General features: G+C 29.1%; 2 protein-coding genes across 19 annotated transcripts in view; one reads left to right on the top strand and one right to left on the bottom strand.

The window, feature by feature from the left end:
* LOC113392984 (protein lap4-like) overlaps window positions 1-5,208 on the bottom strand; it is a 64,454-nt gene extending 59,246 nt beyond the window's left edge. For all 18 annotated transcript variants that reach the window (XM_026629641.2, XM_064216426.1, XM_026629648.2 and 15 more), the window contains exons 1-2: window positions 4,868-5,208; window positions 3,044-3,161 (exon numbers count right to left, since the gene is read on the bottom strand). In XM_026629641.2, the coding sequence (XP_026485426.2) occupies window positions 3,044-3,161; window positions 4,868-5,026 (277 nt within the window). In that variant the 5' untranslated portion in view covers window positions 5,027-5,208. The remainder of the gene's footprint in view (window positions 1-3,043; window positions 3,162-4,867) is intronic.
* Window positions 5,209-5,832: 624 nt separating this feature from the next.
* On the top strand, window positions 5,833-8,743 carry LOC113392991 (uncharacterized). Its single transcript, XM_026629674.2, has 5 exons — window positions 5,833-6,049; window positions 6,249-6,505; window positions 6,799-7,020; window positions 7,272-7,483; window positions 7,980-8,743. The coding sequence occupies exons 1-5, from the start codon at window positions 5,977-5,979 to the stop codon at window positions 8,041-8,043; spliced, it is 828 nt and encodes a 275-aa protein (XP_026485459.2). The 5' UTR covers window positions 5,833-5,976; the 3' UTR covers window positions 8,044-8,743.
* The last annotated feature ends 7,562 nt before the right edge of the window (window positions 8,744-16,305 follow it).

Raw genomic sequence — 16,305 nt, 5'->3', positions numbered from 1 at the left:
TAACGTATATAAAAAATAAAAAAAAATTAGGGTGAGTAATCACACAAAATTACATTTCTTTCATAACGATTGATGACGTAGAACGAAGGAGCCGACTTTGATGAAAGTCGATTTAAATTCGGTACTCGTCACTTTATTTACGAGCGAATTAATTTATAAGTATGTCACGAACGGCATTGTGGTAACTTGTCAACCTTTGGAAATGAACAGACTGTTACATCCTACAAGATTAAAATTTTAATGGATTGTCGGGTGCCAAAATATTTTATTCGCAAATTTTAGTACGAGTTTTAAGTAGGAAGTCATATATAAAATGTTACAAATTCTAAACTAGTATGAACATAACACAAGATTATTATCAGCATTAAACGGTACCTATACCGTATCTAGCAATACAGGGCACTCACTCTGGCCTCACACACGGTGACTTTAATAATTCACTAGATAGCGTTATACCAACGGAACTAAGATATCTCTTGCAATATCTCTTGTAAAAATAATAATATTGTAACTAAAATGAAATCTAACAAAATAAAAAAATATATGCTATTTTTAAATACAAATCTATACAGTCTATCTATATATAAGTCATCAAGTTACATATTTTGTATAACGAATTAAAATTCGATTAAGACCAGCCAGATTCTCATTGAATTATCATCACCTGACCACGCAATTAACTTTAACATTGAAAAATTAGTAATCGATATTAAGTTACTAATAATTGTGGTAATGTTATAAATTCCTGTTGATTCGAATCAGTGTTAATTGGGTATGTAAGTTCTAATAGTATCCAGGGTTACGCCTTGAATGGACATCACAATGCTGATCGTCAATAACGTTCATTGTACAAACTTTGCGCTTGTTAACTAAAGCGACCCCGAATACATATGACGCGAATGAATGGAGTGCAACGAATAAAAACAAACGGGACGGGCGTCTTGACAAAACAAACCGTTCTTTTATAAATAAACGTTCGCGGAAGTGAAACCGTATAAAATCGAAATTCATTTAAAGTAAGGGCGAATGATTTTCCATACGGCCACTTCTTTTAAATTACATGTTATGAATACTTCAATATACCTAATTGATTGTTAAAAAACTGGGTTATGGAAATCTTCACAATTTAATATAAGTACCTATAAATATAAATAAGCATTAAAAAAAGCCAATTATTTTTTCACCGAAGTATTTTTCATTTGACATCCAGTTTTCAATACAAACGTAATCCTAAAACTATTATATTTCAAAACGAAATAGAAGAAGTAATTAGTAGCGAATATTTACAATTTGAATATACACTATTTTGCAGATCAGTCAATTACAGCAGTAACTAATTAGAAAGTGGAAATTTGTAAATAACAAGTTTTATAGTAAAATTGACCTATTTTGACTATAATTAATTAATTTCCATGTTGCACATTGTTGAATTGAACGTGATCGACATAGTGCTAATCAATTCGTAATAAACCTATAAATTGTTTCTTTCGCTATAACGATCAAAGATTCCTATTCAATTCTTGTTCGATTTTTTTTACTTTAAACGGTTTTAATAATTGCTATTTTCAAATTTGAGACCATGAAAATGAGCGCAAAAACAATTAAGAAAAATTAACAACAGCAAATAAAATTATTAATATAGAACTAAAAATGACGACGAAGTCGAAGGTCGTCGTTTAGTTTCTACGAAACAATGTTTTTTCTAAATGTTTTTATATTAATCATAATAACGTAATAAATATTATAAAGACTGTTATTCAAAAATAGAATCTGAAATAAATCTTCTTAAAACCCTATCAAATGATTTGTCATAATATATTATTTAGCATATTAATTATAGCAAAGGTCGCAAATGTCACTCAATGCATACTCATGCGTAATTGAAACAAATACTAAGAGAATATATTATAGCTTCTGATAAATAATAATTAATTATAAGTATAATGTAAAGTAATTATTATTAGGTCAGTATTCATTTTAATATCCTCTTATTTTGGTAAATAGGTTTGAAAATGAGTCCGGTAATCCACTTATCGTTTGCTATTTCGCACCTGGATTATACACTTAGTAATTCTTGTGACGAACTAACGTGCAACCTGAATACAAATATTAAATAGACTTTATTTGGTTGCACCCGTTTTCTGCAATGCATTCCATATGATTTATGACGTTACAAATATTTTTATTTATTAAAACAATTATCTATTATCGTTTTCTTATTTTAAATACTCTACGTATTTATTAATTTTTAATAAAGATGGACGTATATAAATTGCGTTCAAAAACATTTTTATTTTTAGTGTACAAACAATAAAGCCCCATTATTAGGCTTCTATTATAACCCTGTAAATATTTTTATATATAAACAAATTTGATCTTAGTTATTTTTCTACTAGCTAATGACTTAATTATAATATACATGAAAATATTTACAAGGTAATTTTTTGATAAATCATATAAAAGAGATATATTAAGATATAATGACAGTTTATTGTTTGTTTTTGAATTATATATTTTATTTAACTCAAAGACAATACAAAAATTTAGATGCTTGGGCATATTTTCTGTTCAGTCTTTGTCCCTATTTTCAGTGTTACAAAAAAATAATAATGTGCACTTAAAGTGAGATCAATAAAAAAAAAATCTAAAAATAATTACAAAATTGTTTTAACTAATGATGTTTTTTGATTTAACAATTAAGAAGTAGCAAACTAGAATTAAACTTGAAATAAAGACGAAGGTTAAGACTTTGGGAGGAGTAAAATGGAGATGGGCTGGCAGACTTGAAGAATTGGACCGGAAGAAGGTAGTGCAAACTTTTCACTAATTGGTGGCCTAGAACTAGTAATAAAGTGGTCGGAGGCCATAAGGCAAGCCCAATTTTAGAGGAATGGCAGGTGCTTAATGGATACACTCAGCAACTCAGAATACACAACTCGGATAACGGTCCAGCCGTTAGGATTGCCGCGCGAAAGAGGAGGCGTATGTCTAAACCGAAGCGGATTAAAGTAGGCAGAATATGGTTATGATATGAATAACTTACCATTTCGAGAAACATCTAGCTCGACTAAGTTTTCGAAATTCTGAATATCTGGTGGAAGCTTGTGAATTTCATTATCACTAAGTCCTAACCGTCGTAGTCTATGAAGTCTAAAGAAATTCTGTAAAAAAAAAAACATTTATTTATTATCATTTCATCTGTACATACATTACATTTTATTCATTGAATGATAAGACTGCATATCAAACATTATAAATGATTTGTTCTAAGAAGTAGATGTATCTAATACTATATTTGTATGTTTATTCACCTTTTTCCATTTGACAATTTTTTTGTTGTACTTTAATTACCTACAATTTAGTTTGTCATTCTGTTACTGTATTTAATTTATTTTTATTTTTATTTAGTATTTGCTCATTTGTAACAATCCTTTTCATTTATAATATTTTCTTTTAGAATTTTTTGACTCAGATATCTCAACCATACCGATCAATCTCATTTGTGTCTTTTCCATCCTATGTGATTTTGGCAAAATATAATCTATGCCCTGTCGGCACATCTAAAAACCATTACACTAATAATTGAATTGAACATTTGACATTAAATTAATGCTATTGCATTAATGATATTTCATTAGTCGAAAGCTTGAATGATGTATGATTTTCATTGTAAATTTGTGTAAAAAATTTAATCGTGAATGGTGACGATACTGCTATTAGAATTTTGGAAGTAAAAGTAAAGTAAAGTTATATATATAAGTAGTTAAGTGGAATAGTGTTGTATTATGCATAAAGATATATTAATTAAGTACTGTTAGTACAAAATAGTTGAGTTATAAGCAAGTTGCGTGGAATATGCAAATCTAAGGTTTATTTATCTTTAATTCTTCTTTGATTGGTATAGACTTTAGCTAGACAGATAGAATAAGGGTCCACATAAAAATAATAGGGAACTCGTCAGGATTCTTCTTATGCATATGCAGAACAATGCACCAAAAAAAGTGTTATCACAATCAGACAGCAATTAAAAACCACATAGAGGTCAAACATACATACGTTTTTTTAAATAGATTATACATATATACCAAAAAATTTAAAAATCATTTAATTTTCATTTTTAAATAGTCTGTGGAAACAAGGTATATGTACACCAAAATTGATTACTGTTATTTTTCACATAGTTTTCTTAAACCGATGAGCCTAAGCTAAATTATAAGCAAAGCACATAATTTGATTGAATATAGTGCATGCACAGATCGAGTTTGAAATTTAATTCCTAGTCATTTTATCCACTTGGTGAACTCTGATCTCTGATAGATTAGAGTATGCCATGTGAATAACTGAAAGCTTCTCTCCCCTCAGATATTGTATTAATAATATAAATTTTATTACTCAAACATTTGCACCATATTCGCACCATTTAATTATTTTTTAGATTCACCTTTATACCCAGTATAATAATCACACAAAATATTTTTTTGATTTTGATTTATCAAAGATATTGAAAATGTTATACACTATTTTGTCAACAGTAACCATAAGGTTCATGCATCACCAATTAAGGAACTCATCGAAAAATATCTTTGAACAATACATTTAAAATTAAATATTTGAACTTATCTTTTCACTTAATTAATTTAGGGCGGTAATATTTGCTTACAATCAAAATAACACTAAAATGTACAAATTATTATATTGAAATGTAATAATTGCATCGTTAAATTATTTCTCGATTTGTTTTTCAAGTTTTTCATTTACGCTGCGTACAACAAAATTAGGTAGGGCTATTAATTATTATTTACACGCAGTGATAAGGTGAACGCCCACGAAAGAAAGTTTAAATGTATGATTAATTTAATATACTTACTTTAGGTAAATCTCGAATATGATTAGCATCCAAAAAAAGTTCCTCTAAACTCCTGGAATATCGTAAAATGTCTTCAGGTACTGTTGGCAACGAGCAATGCCGCTTGTCTACACATTCCACTTGGCGATTACATTTGAACAAAGGTATACATCGAAACATGTTGGACACTACACTACAATCGAATTATTATTTAATAAATCACTATCACGACACATATTTGAGCACTTCACCGATTGTAGCACTACTTCAGCATTTTAAAATTGACCAACGACATCAAAATACGCCAAAAGATATTCAACGCACCTCACCCTCGAAAATGAAGCCACAAACTGCAGGTGTTGCCCGTCAAATAAACGTCTACTATACTTAGTATTCTGTATTGCGAAAAATGTAATGTACAATTTGATTTGATCAATTTAAATACGTAATAAATAGACGCACTAGACTTTTTATTGAGTGTATTACTTCTTACTTATTTGGTTTTCCCGCTTCATAGGCAAAAATATTGAACAATAAAATACTATTTTAGATCATAATATTATTAAAATAAGACGTTTTCAAAAATCTGTTCGGTTACCGTATTGTAATATCCATATAAAATATATTATTTATAAAAATATAAATTATTTGCCAGTCGAAGAAAAACATTTTTTACATATTTTATGCACAAAACAACACTGACAGCCAAATTTTCTATATATATTTTTTAAGAGTTGTAAATAAAATGCTGCCATATTACATATTAAATAAGTTTAAATGGATTCTGGCAATATAAACATCGTATACATCCATAAAATTTAATTATTTGGTATTAATTCCATTCGTGGTTATAACATCCTTAATTTTTTAAGTTATATTTCAATGATTATTTAAAACGGCAACACACTGATCTAAACGTTAAAAATTTAATACATTTAATTTAATTTCAGACTTCAGTCAGTTACATACGTCATATCAAATACGATTAATAACCATGCATAAAATATTTGCTTGAAATTATACAATTTGAATTTTCATTTAACACTTTGAAAACATATATTCGAAGTCAGTGCTCGCTATTGGTACCCTTCTAAGAATTTCATTTTATTGTAGTAATATTTCAAAAGAAAATGTCTTTCAATTTAGGATTTATTGGTGGTGGAAACATGTCAACGGCAATTTTTAAAGGAATACAAAAAAATGGTAAAGTATTGTGGTGTTATTTTATTTATGAACACACAAAAAAATATTTTTCTTATAAAATGATCTTATTATGTTTTTAAGTTGTAAGATATTTAAAAATAATTGACTTTTTAAAAGACAAATATTTTATACAATATATAATTTTTTACTAATTATTTATTTATTTGTATTTTTATAATATCCATACATGTTTTTGTAGATAATCATCCGGTTTCAAAAATATGGGTAGCAGGACCACGTTTAAACAGTCTCCAGCACTGGAAAGAGTCAGGTGCTAACGTAACCACCAAAAATGGAGAACTAGTCAATAACTGTGATGTAATTTTTATTGGTGTAAAACCTGGTGTATTGAATGAAGCCCTCATGAATTGCCTTGATTCTCTTTCTGTATTGGGAGCTAAAAATGTGCTATTTATTTCTATGTTAGTTGGAATTAATATTGAGTATTTGCACAAGGTAAATAACTATTATTTTATTATGTATGTTTAAATATGTATACTTAGTATTATCTATTTATGTATTTGTAATTTTCTTCTATAGTAACTTTGCTAGTACATTTTATCATTAAGACTGGAGACATATCTTTACACTTACAAAACTGTAACAGATAATATATCAAATATTTGTATGGATGATACGTCACAGAATTTGAAAGTTAGATGTTATTCTATCAATTTATTAACCTGAATACAAAAATGATCTCAATAGATTTATATATTTATACTTTAGTCAAATATGTTTTGTTTTAGGCAATAAAAAGGCTGCCAGTACAATCAAGTGTCATTCGCATTTTGCCAAACACACCAATGGCTGTTGGTGCAGGTTCATGTTTGTATACTCCAGACATAAATGTTACACAGGAACAGTGCACATTATTCGAAAAATTACTAGAAGGCTGTGGAGTCTGTGAAAAAGTATCAGAAACCCTCATGGATTCTTTGGGAATTCTCACAGGATGTGGACCTGCATTTGTGAGTATAAACAGGATAAATATGGTAATTATAAAAGTAAAAAAAAAAAACTTATATAAATACACAAATTTGTAAATAATTGAAAGTTATTTAGCAATGTAATTTGAACCACAGGTGAGGTCAAATTGAATACAATAGTGATAACAATGGTAAAATAATTGTTCTTTCATTCCATCTGAACTAACTCATATTAATATATTTTTCTAACTTTGTATATATATTTTAATTTATATAATTAAAATTATTTTCAGATGTACATTGTGATCGAAGCATTGGCAGATGGGGCAGTGAAACAAGGTGTACCTAGAGCAATTGCATTAAGGCATGCAGCACAAATGATGGTAGGAAGTGGTGAAATGGTACTACAAACTGGCAAGCACCCTGGGACATTGAAAGATGAAGTATGCTCTCCAGGTGGTTGTACTATTTGTGGTGTCACTGCCCTTGAAAATGGAAAGCTGAGGTAAACTAACTTATGCACACTTTAAACAAAATTATTATTATTCAAATTTAATTTTTATTATTTAAATTTTGATTTAAGACAAAAGTTTGAAAAACAATTGATGCAAGTAGCTAGACATTTAATAAAGCCTCCTAATAAACATTGTTTAGTGTTTATTTACTTAAATGCTGAATGTCTACATTGATTTTACATTAGAAAGATAAAAGTCAGCATTGTTTAAATTGTCACCTAAACATTATTCATACATAAAGAAGTGGAGACTTATTAGACTATGTTATTTTTGTTTAAAACCTCATTGATGTACTGTATCAGATATTTTTTACCATTATTAGAAAAGCTCCTTGGATACACTACCCGAAGATCACTAAATCATATTCTGTTAAATTATTTCAAAGATATTAATTTCTCGCCTCCTTAATTTAATCCATTTTTAATATAATAAATATTTAATAATATTAAAAAATAAATACTTCATTAAGTTTCTTCTTATTTTCAGGGCAACTCTAATTAGTGCTGTTGAAGCTGCTGTTCTTAAGGGCAAGGAAATGGGAAAGAAATAATCATGTAAAACTAGAATCTCATAAAGAAACTCAAACCTTACTATAAACTAAAGTTATATATTAATATTATTTATTTGTAGTTAAAAATATATTTCAAATAGACATACTATTATTTTAATAGTAGTATAGTTATAATGGATGTGGTTGCTGGACAACACTGGAAATAATGGTAGACTTAGTTTAAATATTATGTAGTATTATTCTCGAAAATATATTCATGACAAACAGGACAATACTTGGTATTTAAAGTAATAGTTACTTTTGTCATGATAAGTTTCTGAATTACAAGTTAAAACTAATGATTTTTGTTGCTGACATCTAATTTAAGTATTAACAATAGTGTTACCTGATCATATAGTAACTATAACAAGTAAGATATATTTTAGCCATGTATAAGTGCTAATTTTATAGAAAAATGATAAAAGATATTATTACAAATATAACTTGCTTATTTAATAATTATTAGATGTGTCTTAAATTGACAATAATTTAGTATATAATATTTTGTGTTTGTCTTAGTATTTACATTTGAGTCTCATTGGCAGTGGTGCACTAATGTTAAAATATATATATCTTTTTTAATGTATATAATGGAAAGTATATATGTATAAATGTACACATTGCCTATTTCAGTATTTTTATGTGTTTTGCCATAAATCCTGGCAGTGCTAAGATCTGAAATTAGAAATACCTCATAGTATCATAGTATTATATCAGAATATGACTTGTGAGACCCCAAACATTGATATAACAATGAGTATGTAGCCTTTCTATGAAGTGTAGAGGTGGGAAAAAGAATCTTGTATGAGATAAGGGTAGTCTTTCAAAGAAATTTACCGGAATGTATGAAATAAGAGTCCAATAAATAGCCAGAAGTCCAGAAAGGCATTATTATTGGTAATGATCTTTGATTGATTATTGTTATTTTGAAATGTAATTGGCAGGATATTTAAAAAAAATGTGCCTTTAGAATGGATGTCTTTCTCTCCAATTTCGTTTAACTCTACTGAGTACTCCATCAGCACCATCTAAATTTCATGCATTTTGAGGGAACCTTTTTATTGCTCAACCAAAAATACTTACACCTACGCTCTATCTCTACTTGCCTCTACATTCCATAATTATAGTGTAATATATGAAAATATTATATTTCTATTAAAAGTTGCATGACACAAAAGCGGAAATCAGTACAAATTTCTCTACAATCAGTTAATTTATTAAAAATATATTTGAATTACCTTTTACGTTGATTACGTATTTTATGTATTGTTGACTGTAATTTTACAAAAATAAATTATTTGCTTCATCTAAAGCTGTAAAAAAATATTTGTTTTTTTTTAAAACACTACCAAATTACAGTAGTACCTAGTAGATATAATATGCCTAACAATATATTTATACCAAATTTAAGCATTTAAATTGAAGGCAATAATAAATACTAAATTTAAAATTAACTACTTACTTATAATTTAGTCTTTGTTTTCAGATTGATTGATTGATGAAACGAACTTATTTCTTTGAACTCAAAATATCACGATACTCAATCCTATTAGATTTAACTTTGTTGTCCATGTTATTAAAATATTTATTATTTAAAAATCTCATAGATTTAAACTATAACTTAACTAACGCCTATCAACAAAGTATGTGAAGTAGAGATGTATTTGCAAAAAATCTAATTTAAAGAAGGTGAATTCGCGAAGCACAGATTATAAAACCATTCTAATGTTTTTTATAATGGCAAGTAAGCTTAAAAAATGAATACGAGGGTATCTGTAATTGAAAATATTTTGAAGTTTGTTTTATAAAGCACCTAAAAAAGCTGTAAATCATTAATTTACGAGCGTGAGTTCTGAAGGGTCAGTGTATTTTTAAAGTAAGAAATTTGTAAATTTCTTCTTGCACCACCAATAATGAGTTCTAGGATTATATGTCTCTTAAACTGTCTCACTCACCCCTTAAACAGGAACCCAGTACTACAAATTAACTAAGTAGTATCCAGAAAATAAATAATAAGTATTTATTAAAGTCGTTTAAACCGTAAATGCATGCAAACTGAACGAGTTATGGACAATTATTTGAATAAAACTTTCACAATATAACACTTTTTTATTATGCGAAATATTTTACTAATAACTGACGATAGGTCAAATAAAAGTAATTATTAACAAGGCAAAACAAGTCTATTTAGATATGGCTCGGAACTCCAAAGGAAATTGCATTGTTTTATGATTATTTAAATAGCAACAATTTTATTTGTTGTCCTAATATATTTTTCTTCTTTAAATTTTCTAATTAATAAATATATTTTAAGCGATTAAAATTTTCTTTCATTATATTTTTAATAAAAAAAAAAACATTTTACCGCCGTAACAACCTGAACCTAGTTTTCAACCTAAAAAAATAAATATAATTTATAAAAGCCATTTATTAAAAGAAACCTATTCAATAGAAAAATAATCTTATAAACTTTTTTGTAGCCGGTTAACGTGGATTGTCAGGTTCGCGGAGAGGTAGAGCCTGGACGCGAGGACGGACGAGACCTTTCTCTGCTAGATAATGTTTCGGCAATGTTCTTTAGGGAATCGGCATGGAGGGCCATGGCCTCCTTCTGTGAGATCGTCATGGTCCAGGAGGAGACGGTGGACGTGGTGAAGACGGTGGGAACGGATACCACGAAAGGGTCGTGCGGTAAGATGTTTAAGTACCCTACCTTAGTTTAGTTGGGGTAGTTGGGGTAAGTTTGGGGAAGTGATCAAATATTTTTTAATATCTCTTCATTTAAAACTTAGATTTTAACATGATGATTACGCAATATGTTAACAAATAAATGAACTATGGTAAGCATATTATAATAATATAAGCCTACAAAATCTAATCAATTAGTGATTGGTAGGAATTTTAAGACGTTTATCAAAACAAACGTTACCTACTATAACAGTCCAAGATATTAACAAAGAAAATTAAGAACTAAAAATGATTGTACATATATTTTATGTGTAAAGGTTTTTACAAAAACATTTCAATATTAGAGTCTGTATTGTCCATTAACAGACTGAATCAAAACATTAATACTTAAATATTTATTTATTTATTTCTTGTATAACACCATAAATATTATTTTACAACATACGAGATTCAATGTGATATATAGGTACCTACCTAAATTATCTTAGTAATTACAAACAATAATTTCTTATAACGTTTCGTACAATTTATTTTTCATAAAAATGGTATCAACAAAAAATTAGATACCTATTTCATTAATTATTATTTACGCCACAATATTCACGAAGGCTTTCGTTATCCTAACGGCCTTTTACTTTTCTGTACGCCCATACCTTGCATCTTCTGATATAGAAAAAATGACAGGGTCATGAAATTTTTCCTCTTGCCAAAAGCATTTTACTTTTCGTCGTTATGTAGATAAATTTTTCGCGTAGTTTGCTTGGGCGTAAAAGGATGATAGGGATGTAGACACACAGTTTTTTTAGTAAAAAGAAACAAAGACATCCTTCTAGCTAATCCAACGCCTATATCAATACTTTTATGCCGTGGAACGTCCATTATTGATATTTCATCTTCTTCACTTTTTAAACAGCTAATTTTCTGTAAACCACGACGCAGTTTTGAAAACTTTGGCCTTAAAGAAAGTTGTGGGATGCGGAAGAATAACGAGCGCCCTTCCTTACGCCTATTATTTTTACAATTTCCTTTTTTATGCACTGATAATTCTTTATCACTGGCTTTAACTGGTTTAACGTAGTCTATTGTTGTTTCGGCTAATGCAATTAAAGCAAAATCTTCTGTAGTCATCACTTCAGTGTGATAGGCACATCGTAAATGCGTAATATTTTTATACACTACTGCGATGGGGTATTACAGTAGAGATTCTACTTAACTTTGGCATTGATTGAGTGTGACGTATGCTGACTGATAAGATTATTAAGATTAGGCACTGTGATTACGTCTATGATTTTTGCTTTTTACAAATATTATAAAAAATGTTAATTTAATCTTTTATTTACATTCCTTAATAAGAGTATTTTAACCCCGGCTACTATAAGTAAGACTATCACGGTGAACGTCGAGATCCTCAATGATGCTTACTTTGTAAGTTTCCGAGAGACATTATATGATGACTGGACTGAACTTTTTGAGAAGTTAATAATTTGAAAACAGTTATTCAGCTTGTTATTTAAATTGTTATAAATATGTGGTTTGTAATATTATGTTAGCCTTTGTCTCTGTTTACTACGGTAAATGATGCGCCTGACTAATGACTTGTTTATTAAATAAAAAATATATCATTTCACAATATATTATTTATGAAACGCTTAAGAATTATATATATTGCAATTCTACTGTTATGTTATTATGATCGATGATATAGCAGTAATAGCAGATGAAAATTTGGGTATTATTTTACAATAATTAGGTATTACCACCTAGGTAATGTTTTTACAAACAAACAAAATTACGACCATTGGGTAAGAAGATAGAATCACTACTCTGCAGGTAGTGAAAAATTAACACATTTTTATGTTAGTAACTTAGGTTTTGTAAACTCAATAAAATACCCTAAATCCTAGTAATAATAAAGAAGTTATTACGGAATTAATAATGTCCTTCTGACCGAATTTTAAACAAGGCGCCAAATTAACAGACAAAAATCGTTATCCGATAGAAAAAGTGCTAAAAGTCTATACTTGGTATGCGAAGCACGACACAAAAGATGCAGTTATTACGGAATATAAATCATAGATAATAATTAAGTTAATTAATGTTCTATACGCAGCTATATTTTAAATTATAATTAACATAGTTTAATTAATTTTTAACTATATAAAACATTATGACACAGTAAAGATTTTGTTACGCATTAGGAAATTCCACATAACCCATGAATGTTTAAGAGGAAAACCACCTTTAACCAATTTTATTAATTAAAATCCGAAACTAATCTGAGAATTAAGTGTAGTATAAAGTATAAATCTTCAAGTATATCATATAATACAAAACTACTACTTTAAAAGCACTTTTGTAATAATAGATACATAATTTTGTATATTTTGTATGAACATGTATTAATATCGAGCATCAATATTAAAGAATGTACCTATTGTAGCCATATTATTGTGTTCATAAGTTTTACATACTTTTTATAAGCCTTACTTAATAACAGCATGGGCATGGAACACGTCGTCTGAATAGCTTAGAGTAATAAACACTAATAACTAGTTTTAAATAAGATTTAATAATGTAATGTATGTATTTTTAATGGTAAAATTCATATAAAGTAGTAACTCCCATACCCTCCCCTTAAACTGAAATTTCCAAAAAATCTGGCTCAAAGGATGCTTTTATAAAATAAAATCTACACTTCAAAAGTCAGTTTTCAAGACTTAGTTGTTCTGAGTGGGTATTCATTAGTAGACAGTCAGTTAAACGATTTTATAAGTATAGATTATAACAATTGAGCTTTATAAAGAGTATATTATATTAAAATCAACAATAATTTTATTATTAATTTAACCTTCTCTGAACCGACTGAACTAACCCATCTATAGCAATCTTGTATTTAGGCAAAGCAGGAAAGGCAGGCTTTCGAGTCTCTATCCACTGATGAGAATGTCAGTGTCTGAAAGGAATTGGGAAAGCGGGATTGATAGGGGACCGCTTTGAGATATTTCGAAGGGACAATCCCTTCGACTTACTAGTCAGTCTAGCAGGGGCCACATATTTCACATTTTATGTTCAGAACTATAAAGTTTATTAATTATTCCTTTAACTCCAGTTGTGTTGTTTATCTCAAATGCTTCTTTTATCAAGTAGGTTAATTTTTATTTTATTATATTTTAACAATATTTTTCGTAATCAGTTTTCATAAATCTTTGTACGTTTTTGTTTAACAGGAACAGTTGTGTCTGGAATTAGAATGCATAATGATAAGAATGGAGACATGCATTATTATTATTTTCGTGAAACAACTTTTTATGTTAATTTCGAATATATTACTTTTTTATGATGTAGTTTGGCGGATGAGCAAATGAAAATGAAAATCAGATGGCCCTGATGGTAAGGGGTCACCACCGTCCATAGGCAATGGTGCTGTAAGAAATATTAACCTTTCCTTATTAAGCCTATAATTAATCTAAGCCCATAAACGTTATCGCCATCCTTAAGTCTTGTTTCATCGGGATTGGATCATTGAAATCTGAGAGAAGATCGCAAGAACACTGCTTGCAACCGGGCAAATGTTGTGCTTAAGACAGGGCTATCTATATGACCACAGGTACGGCATCAGAGAAGGATCCAGTACCCTCACAATACTTGAGGCACAGGGACTAGATTACAAACAGTTGTCGTCTTCAAACGCTGCATTGAAACCTATAAGTGAAGGTTAGAGTATCCCATGCAGAGATTGCAATATCGTGTCACACGAAAAACTTTATATTTTACACCGATAACAGCAGCAAAGTGTTGGAGACACTGTTTAAGAGGCCACAAACAGCGAACAGGGCACTAAGGAAATTCTGCAGTCAATTCTATAAATAGCGATCCTAATACAGATGGCGATGATGATGAGATTGACCATTTCGTCCATAATGACACGATTAATGACACGGACCAATATAATATGGACAAATTCCCAACAGAAAAATATAGGTACATCAAAATAACATATGTCAAATAATAAATAAGATATATGATAGGAACGGATAGCACATCTTTGGTAGTGGTGGTGTATTGTAATCAGTATATATTATGAGTTTAAAAATGGTTATTTATTAACGAAAGTTGAAAATAATAATCAATTTATTCAAAAATCCATATTTAAAAATGCATTTCTTTAAACGTTTGTCACGTGACCCAAAAACGCTCTTGATTGGTCGGGTTTATGATGACGTCACTTGCTTGTTAACCTCGTTTGCCTACTGTATGTGGATAATATGTGCCACAGATTATAATACAGGCAAGTGACGTCACCGACCCAATTGCAGCGCCATATTGTCAAAGTAGCATTTTCGCGCGCTATTTAAATATGGAATTTTTAATTTGATATTTTTCAGCATATAATTTTCAGCAGATAATTTTCAGAATTTAAAAACCAACTTTTACTGGGTTCCTTAACCTCTACTAAATATTTATTTGCTTAATTTAAGCGCCTGCATGTTTAATATATTTATATGTACAGAGCATGTCTTGCTATAAGTTATTGCTATGACTGAAAAGAATTTACTATAATTTATTTTTCCACCAAAATTCACGTGTGATCTGGGGATTTAGTTCAAGGCCTTCTTCTCAGGAGGAGAGAAGACAATTAGCATTTATTATTATAGCCCAGGAGTGATATATTTATATGTTTATGTATAAATATATATTATTTATATATTTCAAGTAAGACGATATTTTTCTTTTAGCAGTAATGATTATCATTTCGTTTCTTTGTCAAAATTCGTTTTTGGATTATATTTGTCTTCATACTTATTCCATACATTTAAGATGAACGTTTTCGAAAGTTATGTGGCAAAACAAACCATCACAAAAATATAAACAAGAGACATAAAAGTGTTCCGACTACCGAGCCACTGGGATAATAAATCAAATCGGAACGGTACGGTAGTGCAAGAGATAACTGCGCCCAAACATTCAAGATTTACATTTGGATACGTGTAATATCGAAGGTACTGTTGTTGAATGTTAATTTATTAATTTTAATTTCATTTTTGTTATTTTATCTAAGTAGAAAGTAGGCGGGCCTACTTTCTTAAAATCATTATTATATATTAGGTAAAGGGTCCTGACCCTTGCCTGATTTGATCAAAGTGACTATTTTGGAGTGTTTGCAGGAGCGTTTCTCGGCATTTTAAGAATAAATTGGCTCATTTATTAAAGGTTTCCAAGTTTTTATTTAATTTTTTTATATACAAAATAGTTTATTTGTTTTTAAATTATTATGTACTTGTTTGTTTGTCATATAAACCCCTTTTTAAATTAAATATTTTCTGGAAAACCGTTAATGCTTCGGTTTAAACCATTACTCATGTTTCATAGTCGAAAGAGACAAAAAAAAACAGGGCTGCATGGTAGAACGAAACAAACGCAACGCTCTCGAGTCACGACATTTTCCTGATAGTCAATGATTTTCCTGCAAATCAATTCTTATAGACGATTACATTTTATTAATTTCATATTATTTTGCTGGCATTGGAATTTACGTAGAATATAGAATCCATGTAGTTTTGCTAATCTCAGAAT

Source organism: Vanessa tameamea, chromosome 12 (assembly GCF_037043105.1).
Source record: "Vanessa tameamea isolate UH-Manoa-2023 chromosome 12, ilVanTame1 primary haplotype, whole genome shotgun sequence".
Classification (NCBI taxonomy): Eukaryota; Metazoa; Arthropoda; class Insecta; order Lepidoptera; family Nymphalidae; genus Vanessa; species Vanessa tameamea.
The sequence above is the reverse complement of the archived record's forward strand: the minus strand, read 5'-3'. Positions and strand labels throughout refer to the sequence as shown.

Bases quoted from the DNA above. Each gene is read 5' to 3' on its own strand.
- LOC113392991 (XM_026629674.2), top strand. From the start codon at position 5,977: ATGTCTTTCAATTTAGGATTTATTGGTGGTGGAAACATGTCAACGGCA. The intron at 6,506-6,798 runs GTAAATAACTAT...GTTTTGTTTTAG, and splicing joins ATATTGAGTATTTGCACAAG to GCAATAAAAAGGCTGCCAGT. The intron at 7,021-7,271 runs GTGAGTATAAAC...AATTATTTTCAG, and splicing joins CAGGATGTGGACCTGCATTT to ATGTACATTGTGATCGAAGC.